This window comes from Pinus tabuliformis, chromosome 5_1, assembly GCF_031772625.1.
Source record: "Pinus tabuliformis cultivar Carrire ecotype Pingquan chromosome 5_1, CPIR1, whole genome shotgun sequence".
Lineage (NCBI taxonomy): Eukaryota > Viridiplantae > Streptophyta > Pinopsida > Pinales > Pinaceae > Pinus > Pinus tabuliformis.
The window spans coordinates 781,578,435-781,591,805 of NC_142305.1; the positions used below are offsets into that span (position 1 = coordinate 781,578,435).

At 37.9% G+C, this 13,371-nt stretch overlaps 1 protein-coding gene across 1 annotated transcript; it reads left to right on the plus strand.

Annotated features, from left to right (window-relative positions):
* Nucleotides 1-1,730: 1,730 nt before the first annotated feature.
* On the plus strand, nucleotides 1,731-13,111 carry LOC149167274 (uncharacterized). The gene is made up of 3 exons (XM_089432915.1): nucleotides 1,731-5,489; nucleotides 5,791-5,879; nucleotides 12,442-13,111. Exons 1-3 carry the CDS (start codon nucleotides 3,642-3,644, stop codon nucleotides 12,773-12,775), a joined length of 2,271 nt encoding a protein of 756 aa, XP_089289041.1. The 5' UTR covers nucleotides 1,731-3,641; the 3' UTR covers nucleotides 12,776-13,111.
* The last annotated feature ends 260 nt before the right edge of the window (nucleotides 13,112-13,371 follow it).

Consider the following 13,371-nt stretch of genomic DNA (forward strand, 5'->3'; position numbering starts at 1 on the left):
TCATTGAATTCCTTTCTCCTTGGATGATGTACATGTGATATAATGTGAACAAAGAATTAATGTTACAATGGATTTGGCAATTGAAAAACACAATCAACTTGATATCATGTATAATGATGTTGAGATTGGCAATGACATTCATTTTAAGAGCGTGGTAGAGTACAACATGGTGCAATTCCATAAAGTAATGAATGTAAACATGAAACAATTGACAGGTGGCTGATAATGTCCATATACATCATTTGAATTAGTGATAGCATTCATTTTAAAAGCGTGACTTGACTCTTCAAAAAGCATAAAGCCAAAGCCATAATGATAGAACTTGACAAACTTGGCAAGAATCTCATTAAATTCCTTTCTCCTTGGATGATGTACACGCGCTATGATGTGAATAAAGAATCAATGTTACAATGGATTTGGCAATTGAGAAACACAATCAACTCGATATAATGTATAATGATGTTGGGTTTGGCAATGACATTCATTTTAAGAACGTGGTAGAGTACAACATGGTGTAATTCCATAAAGTAATGAATGTAAACATGAAACAATTAACACACGACTCATAATGTCCCTATACATCGTCGTAATTAGTGATAGCATTCATTTTAAAAGCATGACATAATATGACATGGAGTGATTTAATGGAATGATGAAGAATAAAGGCCAATAGTTTTTTCAAACAAATAGTAATAGACAATTAATAAAGATATAAAATCAAAACATTAAAAATCAAACTAACAAAAATATGGACTGAGTTAATAAGCTTGAAGTTTATTTTTTTAATCAAATAAAACTATGTTACTTAAACTTAAGTTTATAAAATCACAAAAATCTCAATTATTTTAGCATAAATCAAATCTTATTTCCAACAAAATTAAATAATTAAAATTTTCATTAATTAACATACATTTTGTAGACTTTTGTAATCCATACTGATTTTAATGAAGTCTTTCAAATTAATCACATCATAAATTGTTAGTAGATATTTCAAACTTTTTTCATAAAAAACTTATATATAATTAATCCAAAACACTCTATCAAAAATTATTTACTTATTTTATTTTACTTATTAATTTAATAAAATTTGGGAAAAAAAAACAATACATTCACATTCAAACCCCAACTCATTCAACTCTGTCTCATAAATTTACCATTAAATGAGAACCGAACTGCTTATCCTCCACGTGTCCAAAATTCATATAAAAGCAACCATTGGCGTTTTTCATAACTACCATGTGCTTATTGACCCTACGGTTCGGCAAGCCAAGCGTCTGAATTGGTCTCGTATCAAATAACGGCACCTGGCGGACCACTGACATTGCATTGGCCAGGGTTCGAATCACAAGATACTACCGACCTACACTCTGACGCCACCCTCGACAAACCAAATCCCACAGAGCACGCACGGCGGTATATTTCTTTCCGTCTGCGCAAGAACCTATGGAAAGCTGGAAACCATACTCTACGACAATCAAATCGAATCGCCAAACTAGTTGAGATTAAAACTGCGTTTTATCACATTCTTTCTTCATGCGCATCGCAGAAAAGACAAACGAAAAATTATATAATATTTAATGCATGAAGTGTGCAGTGAACGTGGACGGCCAAGATTCGGCGAAGTTGACGAGACTCTCTGATCGGGACTGGTTCGGGGTAGCGCTGGCGTGTCCCTGGGAAGCGAAGGCGGGAAGAAGGCACAATATCGAAGAAAAAGAATAAATCCATTTTCCTATATCTTTCCACGCAAGGCTTGTTCTCAACACGGATGCTGCAGAGCATTACCAAAGTGTGTGCGTAGGGTTTCAAGATGGCTTCAGATTCCGGAGGTTCTGCAGTTGAGTCCTGATTACGTTACAGCTGGCCGTCGACCTTTAAATGTATGGATTTTTAACGTTGAGACCGATTTCGTTCATCTTGCTTCAAATTTGAAGTAATCGAGGGCAGAATTCTAACAATTTAAGCTAAGTTTCCCCTAATTTTGGTTTTTTTCGAGCTTTTTTTTGTCAGGTTAAAGATTATTTGTTCGAAGGGAATAGGAGCAGTTTGAATTCTGTTTGTTGTGATTTTGGTGTAAGAAAAGGATTTATGAATGATAATCCCTTCCAAATCATTTTCGGAATTCCAAATCTTCACAAATCAGTTTTGCTTCGTCGAATTTTTCCTTTCATTTGATACTGAAATTCATTAGGAAGACGTAACGGTGAAGTAACTATGAATTTGATCTCGACTGTCTCTCTATTTACATAGAATATGTTTTTTATCAAGCAATTTGTCGAATCTCTCATAAAAACTTAGTCGAATTCTTCAAATTTGTCAATCTTATGTAGCTTGCTATTTTCCCTGTTTCTGGTCTGTTATTTGCCGGAGCGTTTCGCCTGGTGACTCGTCGAGTCCCAAGGGAATTAATGACTGCCTGACAAGTCCCACTTTTTTCGCTCAATGTTGCCCTTAAATTTAGCTTTGCTGATTAGAAAATTGATATCCGCCCATAGTTATAAGCCAGGGATCTCGTCGCATTCGCAGTTTTTCATTTGAATGAAACTGATATCCGCAATGTTCCCTAATGTTAATGCATATGTAATCAGAGAGAAATCTGGCTTCCTCGGTCAAAAAAGTGATAGACTCTTCTGTTTTATGCTCAAATTCCAGTTTTTGCGCTTTATATATGGGTCTACATATTGATTTTCCCCTTCAACCTCCAATGCCAAAGGTAAAACTAATACTATTCTCTGTAACGCTTCTTTCTGAGCTCCAAACTTTCTTTTATTATAATGATTGATTCAAACTTTTAATATTTTAAAGATATCTGCTTTTGTATTTTGCCTGCAACCATTAAATATGCTACCTTCTAGTCAGAGATATTTGAGTCATATTTTGGTAGGTCTCGTACAGTGGCAGCAATATTTGTTTAGCATTCTTTGAAGTTTGTGCACAGCATTTTCAAGCGAACCCTCACTTTGCCTATATTGTTGTTTTGCTTTATCTTTGCCACAGTTTTTGTTCCGAGCCGGGTTAAATTCTTGCTTTGAATGTCTAATTCAAACAACTTGCCTGACACATTTGAATTAGATTCTTGTGGGAGTTATTTATTGTAAATCAACCTCTGTAATTCTTCATCATTTTATTTATAAAAATACTATAAATTTATTTATTCTCTGGTCCGTGCTACAATTTAGGGTTTAAACTGTTTTAATCTGATGGATTTCACTTACTTATAAGTGTCATTTGCACACCTTTGCAGTTCTGGTTCGGTAGGTTGGGCTCCCAAAGACAATCCCAGACGGGTCCAAGCTAATAAAACGTGCTTGAAAATCAAAATATTGCATCCAAGATGTTTTTCTGTTGAATCTTGCAATCATTTCTAACAAGTGTTCGCATCTGAATAATTGTTCTATATTTTAAGATCGACCCTCAAACCTATTTTCACATATGATAACTCCTTAAGAATGCCAACCAAAAGCAATAGCGGTGGATGAAAGGAGCCCCCTCTGTAAAGGGGTCTGGAGTGAATTATATCACAGTGAAAATCATGCTTCAAATTGGCTTCTGTCAATGCAAATATATAAACCCAAGCTCCATGGGAAAATAGGCTGAAAACAACAGAAACTTTCCCATTGACGGCATGTCTGATCTGAAAAATGGCCTCTGGCAAAGGTCAAAGGAGTCGAGCAAAAATGGAACAAATTGTTTCCGAGTACCTTGTCAAGAGCTTACAGATCATTCTGGAAGCAAGAATACCTTCTATAAGTGTCCAAAAACATTTTGATTCGTTTAAGACATTCTTATCTTCATCCTCGGTACCCAGAAAGCAAGATCAATGGTTCAATTTAGTACTGGGTAATTCAAGCATTCCACAACAACATATAGATTTATGTAAAACCAATCGACAGGGATTGATTGTCATCGATGTGCTGCTTTCACAAAGTTCAGGGGACCATTTAAACACTTCAGAGCATTATCGAGCCAGGTCTGCAACTGTATCTTCTTCAAGTTCCATCAAAGCAGGTGGAGCATGGCCTACAACCCATGCTGAAGGTGGACACATATTGCTTGAACGATGGTTTGTTCAATTTAAATCTTGGACTGGGGTGGGAAAATGTTCTGAAGGAAGATCCAATATAGTTACAGTGGATTCTACAGAATCCACATTGGTGCCTAACTTAAAAAATGAATGTAAAAGGGCTGAAACAAGCAGGGATAAGACTGATACAAGGATAAATTGGAACTTTCTTCCCCATGTGCCTCCTCATGTAACAAATGTGCCTGTGGTGTATAAGCAAACAATCCTTATGCTCCGGTCTCTATACTCATTGACAAGATTGCTTCCAGCTTATCGGCTTTTCCGTCTGTCTTGTTCTTCTCCAAAGAGCTGCCTCTTTACTTTGTCTTACAGATTATCCACTTTTCCTTTAACAGGGTTTAATGAGGCTGAAATGGCCTCCTTTTGTATTACACCCATTGATACCTTATGGGGACAGATGCTTATCAAAGTCGTTTACAACACAGCAACTGCTGTCACTGCATCAGAAGTCAGCATTTCTGGTTCTCCTCACATTATCACAGATTATGTGGGAAGTCCAACTACAGAGCGAATTAAAAAGCTTTCCGATGAACCTCTTGGAGGCTCTGTGCCCACTGATGGGATGTCAGGAAATAAGATCCATGCTGTTTGTCTACCATTATCCGTACCAAACTCTCCGCATGGCTCCACGTTTGGTTTGCAACAGTGGTGGAAGGGTAGGTTGGAAAGTGCCCAATCAGCATTGCAGCCACCTTCACCTTCCCCGTCTTCTGGAGGATCATTGCTGCTTGATTCTAATCTAGATGATTCATTGACGAGTGTTGCCAGTCATATATCAGATGGATCTTTTGAGAGTAAGATTCCTCATAACCATCGGAACCGAACTGTCAGCGCACCAATTCCAATTGACCAGAATCAGCATTTCCATGGGTCGTCCAATTTCTTATGTTCGGGACGATCCCCATCGTGTCGTAATGTATATAATTCACAGATAGGTTCATCCAGTCAGACATCTCTGACAGATTTAGAAAGGACCGCTGACACCATATCTACTCAAAGCCATAGAAAATTTAACATCCGTCCTCCGGTACAGCATCATCTTTCACTTGGTGGAACTTTATTGCCAAATTCGGGAAGTCATCCGAAAGCTTTCAAAAAAAGTGGATGCTATAATTTGAAATCCAATATGACTCCACTGCCACTAGTTCAGCATGCACCCCGTCTATCACCTCTGTGTCCAACTGGAGAGTCGTCATCCCCATACGGCCGTATAATGCATTTTGGCAGTGCACCTGTTAATACGTGCACAAGTTTTACTAATCTATATCAAGCTGCATTTGAAACTCAGAATTCAAATTGTGATTTGATCAACCTGGGAGATAATATGAAGAAAGCATCTGACTCAGCTTTAAGGCCGGAGCATGGCAAAAAAACCTTCTTCATTGCAGAGTCCATGAGTAAAAAGGTGATGGATTTCATTCAATCAAAAGTATTGCATGAATTGTTCATTTTTTCTTCTTTTTTTTGGGCCAGTTAGGGTGCTGGTAATCATGAGTAAGCATCCTCCACTTGTATTGGCATTTGTCGGATCTTTGGAAAACATTCTATATGAATCATCATTTCCCTACTCCATAGTTTTTTGATGAATTTCATATTTTTCACTTTTGCTCTTCTCCAAAAACCCTAACCTTCCAAATTTCAATTTACTGTGATTTTCTTGGTGTATATCCAGAGACTAATAAATGGTTCCATTATCTATATTTCAGGGAAAAGAGCACGGAAAAGAAGAATGTATTTTAGATGATGATTTTACTTTCCCTTTTGCAATTGATGAAGATAAGAAAGGGCAAAAAAGGTATGATACAACCCACTAGTTATATGATACTTCTAGGCTGTGGAGTAGTGCCTCTGTTTCAAATTAATTTTGATTGATTCAACATTAAAATTGTATAATTATCTCGTCTGTGAGTATTTAGATGTAGATGAAATCATGTATACTATGGCTTGCTATCTAGACTTTATACTCGTTTTCTTGCAGCCCGTTTATTTCAAAGTCTTATGTAAAGACTAATCTTGATCTTCTTTAAGAATTTCAAGGTATGGCTTTCACCGCAAACCATGCTGAACAAAATATTACGCATACACTGGAGCTTTAATCAGGAATGCACCTTTGTTTTTATGATGGCATTTTAAATGAGACACCATTTAGGATTTCTACTTTTAGTAGACCATGAAAAGAATTGAGGTTAGCTTTTCCTAGTTAGCTGATACATTCTTAGGTACATTAGTCTATCCAATTGTTTCTTTCATGTCCTTTGTCTTTGTATTAGGATATGTTCTAAATACAACTTTCGTATATCTTATTGAAAACCGAAACATTTTGGAATGGATTTTGAAAATGAGGGGACTGACTAAATGTTGGTTTTGCAATTGTAGTGAGTTTAAAATAATGTAGGTGACTAACTTTGAGATATAGACTAATTGCTTTAACTTCCCACTGAATTTGCATTTTCTCAATGACAATATATTATATACACATACGATAGCACACTATCGGTATAGGTATGGAGCTGGGTTCAGTTAAAATTTAAGGTTACGATTATTTTCCATATTTTCACATTTTGCTATTGGAAGAGTTAAAAACAATATTTGTAAGTCCATCAAACAATTTGCAAGATCATTTTTGATAACATAAACAAACAGGATTAAGTATGAACTTGATTGGAAGAGGCATCAGGTGTGCAGTAGAGATTGGCAAGCGTAATGGATGGGAGTTGATCTTCGTGGTCTCACCATAGAATGGCAACAAAACGTTGCTAAATGGAAAAGATTGAACTCCCTAATTTATTTTAATCATGCCTGCAGAGCCTAGTGGGAAAAAAATTATTGCTATCAACCACTACAGAAATTTCCCCCTTCTGTCCTGTGCCAAGCCATTTGAAAGTATATCCTATGTTTCCCATGTATATGAAAGAATATGGGCATTGTTAAACCTTTGTACAAAAGTTTTCAGCCTTCCGTATCCGCATCAGATCCGGATTCATCTATATTTGTTTGGACACTATTGCTACATCTATAGTTGGTTTATCTCCAAACCAACAGTTGCATCCCAAGGTAATTTTATAGTAAACATCGTGGTACTTATTGACGTCCTTCAAATCACTATAGCTGTATCAAAGATGATTGAAACTCTTGATGCAGACATCTCAGCTAGCTTGGAGAACTAGAAAGAGCTCGCTTGTAACATTTAAATAGTGGACACCACTTGGGCTCATATCGTCGAAGGTAACTGAACTTGAAACCACCATTATTGTAGGCATAGCGATTCAAATGAAGAACAAACAACTAAAGCTATTTATCCCAAGGATCAGATATGTGAAGAAACATGATAAGCCACTTTGATGGCCAAGAAGTTTTTGTATGGCTCTTTGAAACAGATAAAAATCCTTCTCTACAGGGAGGGGTATACCCATGGTGACTCCCTCATTATCAGGTTAATAACCTTTCGTTAAGTTTACCTTGTTGCTCTGATGGTGATTCTTCCTCAGTGATGGTGCACACAGTAAATCTGTGCTGCAGAGATGGCAGCATGGATGAGGGCGCAGCAGTGAAGAAGCCTCTAGGACAAGCACAAGAGCTGCTGTTATAGGCAATACTGTGATTGAGGGCAGATGCATATTGGCCTTGCCTCAAATTAGATGCATGTCTTTTCCAGATATAGAAGCGCTTGTATAGTTTCAGTTAGGTGCAGATCCAAGTTAGGTAATTGCATGGATAGTTCAGATTTAGATAGGGCATAAATCTGTATTAGATAATTCCTTGCATGATGGGTTTGTCTTCTTCGGGTTAAGACACAGTCAATTAGGGATCATAATGCACGTGTTCATTCAGGTTGGGCATTTAATCCTAAGCACTAGCGTTAGGTTTTACCTCAAGGAGATGCATCATCAGAGGAGTGTTAATGCATTGTAAACCCTAATCTCCCTTAGTCCATGAAAGAGAGAAGGGTGACTTTAGCAAAGACAGATTAGGTGGGTTAAATAAAAGTTTTTAGTAGTTTGTTTTGTATTTTCCTATCGGAAATAATAGATGAATCATAATGTGTAATTTAGTGTTGGGAATTATTTTTCAGAATTTTCAGATCACTGTTTGATGTAAAAATAGTATATACAGTTTGTCTATTTGAGTGTACACATTATTTAGTGTCTTCATTTTTGAGCATACAGTTCAGAATTTGAGTTTAAATGTAGTCTGTTGTTTTGAGAGTAGTTTAGATAGTTTTAATTAAGATTTTGGTCAGAAGAAGTGTGGATCTGTGTTCACGAATTAAACTTCAACATGGAATCAAAATAAGCTTTCTGAAATCTTCTAGCAACTCGTGTATGAAATCTGTTTTTGTTTGTGAGAGAGAGCTATCTGAGGATTTCAGTGTGTGATGTGCTATCTTTAGAGATTGATTGAAGCTAATTCATGCTTGAGATAGGTGCTTGGAATCGTGAGAGGTTTGTGGGTGAGATGTCTGTTATATTCTAGTGATTAGGGTGGTGTTTATGCCTCTCAAAGGTGATTTGCACTAGTGATAAGTTGCTGCTCTGATTTATTTTCTAGCTGATTTCTTTGGTTGAGGTGTGTTGTGAGTTATAGATATGACTAGTTTGGGCCCTATAGAGTGTGATTGTCGAGAGGCAGTTCCAACTTTACACCTTGGCAGTGTAGGCTGTCGATGTTAATGGAAGAGGTTGAGCTGTGATGTTTTTTGGAGGTCAAGGTTATAATGTTCAGCAATCTTCTAACAGTTTGCCTGACACAATAAGAATGCAACCAAATAAAAGAGAATCATCATTGATTTTATGAAGGATCATTAGATTCTTCATATTGTAGAGAAGAAGACGTCAAAGGGAATGTATGGTTGCCTTGATCACTCTGTAGTACAGTGTGGATATCTCTGGCAAGATACTATTAAATAACAGGCTTACTAGCTCACACGAGGGGCACAAACATGATGGTACGATGGCCAGCTAATTGATGGAGATTACTGAGTTGAAAAATCAACTTGCTACTGTCAGGATGAAAGTTGGCACCAATGCCGACAACAATAAATGGATTTGTTTCATCTTGTGAACATTGTGTATGAGGTGTTTGTGCTTGTGAGATGTTGCCCACTTTTGAGAAGCTTTTGGATGATTTTATCCAAGAGGAGACGAGGCTAGAGATAATTTCAGGTAGAGTGGAGGAGATCCAAAATCTAGCCCTCATTGGGAAGGTCAGGAGAGGAGGTAAAAAAGAGTACGTGGACAGGGTCAGCAGGGCAAGAAGAAATAATCATCCTATTTGGACCCATAGAAGAGAGACTTGAGTCACATGGAGTGTTTCAAGTGCCGCAAAATGGTCCGCAATACATCCTAGTGTCTTGAGAGAAAGAAAGCCAAGGAACAATAGAAGTGGTTTGTAGGGATTGTAGAAGCTTCAGCTAGAGCAGATGAGTTAGCAACTTAGCATCAATACTCAAGACAACTTTTGATATGGTATCATGAAGTACTTGCATTGTATTCTACTTCACCTAGAATTCAACTTTATTCTCAGAAATGGAAATCTCAAATCCTTAATTTTGACTCAATTATTTGCTTGTAGGATTGAAAGTGCTATTTTTTGTAAGTTGCATTTTGCTTGTCAAGTACCGTTAGTTGTATGAGGACATGCATCTGTTGGAAGTAATGCTTCCATGTCATGTGTAGTTGTCATTTGGAGCTACGATGAGCCAGTTTTGTTTCCAATGTGTGAGTTGCAATGGTGATCTGTTTGTGTCGAAGTCAGTAATTTGTGTCTTATATATTTGTACTTGTGGGCTACGATGAGTCAGTCTTGTTTCCAATGTGTGAGTTGTAATGGCGATCTATTTGTGTCGAAGTCGGTAATTTGTGTCTTATATATTTGTACCTGTGGGCTACGATGAGTTAGTCTTGTTTCCAATGTGTGAGTTGTAATGGTGATCTGTTTGTGTCAAAGTCAGTAATTTGTGTCTTATATATTTGTACCTGTGGTGATCAATAAAAGCATCAAGGGTGATTTATGTTGTGTGTAATGGCTCTCTACTCTCTTCTATTTTTCTAATTTGGTATCATAGCCGATTCGGGCTTGACTCCCTCAAGGGAGGGCTAGGAAAATGTGAGAGAAGCCTTGAGTTTATTTCTATGTAAATAAATAGGGTAAGAGAGTGTTTGATTTTAGTGTTTCTATGTGTAAATTTATTGTGTGTGTAGATCTAGAGTCCAAGCAAGACTGTTGGGCATGATCGTGAGAAGAAATTAGGGTAGAGTGTCGTGATTTTCTTCATAGCTATTAAAAGACGCCGACAAGTCAATTTCTTCGCCAAATCAGAAGTCCATAGGCCTGGATCTGCTCCTTGCAATGTCGTTAACAAGTGCTCCACAGATCCGGCCTACCTCTGCTCCGTCCCGCTCTCTTGTCCCTTCCAAAGCAGACCAGTGGATTACAAATGTAGAGATCAGATCTGGCCGCACATAAATGTCTTCGTGAGGAGTCCGCAGAGCTAAGGCATTACTGGACAGATGCAAAACATGGGCACAAGATTTGGAATGTGGGCATCTTCTTCTCTGCCTTGTTGTTGTTCTCAGATTTGGAGTTTGATGTCGTCACATCTCTGCACTATGTTTGTTGCCTCTCTTTACATTGTGGTCTATCACTGGGCTATGACTCTTTACAACGATTTATTCATAGTATTAGCCTCATCCGTCCATGCATTTGCTGAAGAACTCAAACCCCATCAGAAAACACTCCTATACGACAAGTCAATTGTTTTGGATCGTGCCACGATTGAGCATAATCTTTTGAGTGCAAGCAAACTTTATACAAATATGAGTGTTGTTGTTCTCCGTGGATCTGTTGCGGGCTTGGAGATGGATGCCTCGGGGGTTCTCTCGAATCTGCTGCATAAAGAGGATTCAATGATGGGGAGTCAAAGTATTGACAAGAATGGAATGAGCACGAATCAATAGGTCTGTGCACATGAGATCACTAAGTTGTGAGAAATTTGGAAGAGCATAGGCCTCCCTATAGACGCCCCTGATCCAACAGGAAGGAGAGCACAATGTGCTCTGAATGACCTCTCTATGGCCAATGTCTTGTGTAACGCTGCGAGGACATGTTGCACCGTGTTGTACTGTGTAAGAGGAGATACTTGGACCGTGTTGAAGTTTTGAAGCCAAGTGTGGTATTGTGTCAAGGACTTGACTGTTGCATGTCCCTGTCTTATGAATCAATGTTCAGATATTATGCAGCCTTCCAAGGTTGAATTAAAATTGTTTATTGTGGCAACCATTGTCTTGTATGTACTTATAGTGGGTCAATGTTGTGTAAAAAAAATGTGAGAGATTGTGCTGGTGTTTGTGTTTTTTTTAGGGTTGTTGGTTCTTAAACTGGAAGCCCCAGTGTCCGAAACATCAATTCTTGTGTGTCTTTATTGGTTATAAATAGGTTTGGTGGTTCTTAAACTGGAAGCCTTGGTGTCCGAAACACCAATTCTTGTAAGGTCAAGTTGTTTGATCAACTTTTGAACACATTTAGTATCTAGACCTCCATCCTATCAACTGACAGATAGCTGAAAGCGAAATATCCGACAGATGGTGGTTGGTCCATAGGATGGTTCATTACTTGATGGCTCTTATCGCGGAAGCCCTGATGAGCTGAGTTGTCAATATTGTTGATCCTGCAAATTTCATCAACAATGGTCAGAGGCAGTTACGTTTTAAATGGAGGTCAAGTGACAGCTCGAAGATGTGGTGGTGAAAGAGCAGTGTTTGCGAGATTCCAGAGTGGATGTGGGTGCTGATGAAGACCAGTCAGAGATATATTTATTTATTGTTGTAATATGTTTTCCATGTAAGCATTAAGGGAGGGTGTTGGAAGTAATGTTTCCATGTCATGTGTAGTTGTCATTAGGAGCTATGATGAGTCAGTCTTGTTTCCAATGTGTGAGTTGTAATAGTGATCTGTTTGGGTCGAAGTTATTTGTACCCTGTGGTGATCAATAAAAGCATCAAGGGTGATTTATGTTGTGTGTAATGGCTCTCTGCTCTCTCTTCTATTTTTCTAATTGCATCTATGGTACTATGACTGCAGGAGGGTGGGAAATGTTCCATCCCTTTTCAAATAAATATTTTTAAAGAAAAGAACAATATAATCATAGAGTTCTGCTAGAAATGCTACTACAGTGGTGATAGTCATGTATATTATGTATAATGATTATGGACATAAGCAACTTCTGGTGATTATTATTGACCACACGAATGATGGATGCTACTAGCTTATAAGTCAGTTTCTTGCTCAATTTGAAAGTCTTCTTTCGGTGAATTTCATATCGATGGATACTAACAGAGAATTTCGTTCTTTATTGATAGGGTTAAAAACAGAAACGATGGCAGAGCACCTGCAGGAAAGGCTGAACGTATATATCATAGGTCACAAAGTAGCGCTGCTGGAGAACTTACACTAATGCTCAAATCTGCAGCACCGCTTTCCCGGATGGGTAATGTAACCAACAAAGCTGATTTTCTTGTGAGTGATCAAGCAGATTCAATATCTGAAAGGTCAAGGAATACCATTCCGAAGGAGACTGTATACTCTGTACCTAATGAGCCCAGAAAAGCAAGAGATGCCTTGAACGAACTAAAAAGTTACATTGAAATGAGAGACTTCCTGCTAAGACAAAGTGGCAGAAAACAAGGAACATAAACATATTTTAGCATGAACAATATGCCCCAGAGTGTGAGGATTCACTGATGTTTTGGAAGAACTGAATGTGGGCTTCTACGATGCTGTCATTCTTTGAAGTAATTGTAAGTATGTTTTATATGATAATTTATTCCCCTTCGGAGAATGAATCAAAGGAGCCTGTGGGTTCGTAGTGTCAACTTGACTTGGAGCCAGCCAGAAAGAAAATATTATTCATTTCTGTAAATATGGACGCAAGAAATCTTGAGCAGACAGGTTTCTATTACTGTCTCTCATCTAGAACATTCTTACCACAATTCTGTATATACCATTTAACATGATGAGTGAGCCTTTCAATGCTGTCTTCTAAAAAAAGCTTCAGGCTAAAATCTTATATTATTATTTATACTGTAAAGTGCAAATGTTAAAATTGCTTGCCAAATCAAAGATGGACATATGTCAAACAAGGGTAAGCCGCAAGTTCCTGACGACCTTAGAACGCCTTTCAAAGCCAGGGTGTATTTGCTTGGGCCGTTTGGTTTCTCTATTGACCATAAGTATCTGCAAGCTGAGGTGAATCGTAATTTTGGAACGTGAAGTCGGTACATAATGATGTT

Bases quoted from the DNA above. Each gene is read 5' to 3' on its own strand.
- LOC149167274 (XM_089432915.1), top strand. From the start codon at position 3,642: ATGGCCTCTGGCAAAGGTCAAAGGAGTCGAGCAAAAATGGAACAAATT. The intron at 5,490-5,790 runs GTGATGGATTTC...TCTATATTTCAG, and splicing joins CAGAGTCCATGAGTAAAAAG to GGAAAAGAGCACGGAAAAGA. The intron at 5,880-12,441 runs GTATGATACAAC...CTTTATTGATAG, and splicing joins GATAAGAAAGGGCAAAAAAG to GGTTAAAAACAGAAACGATG.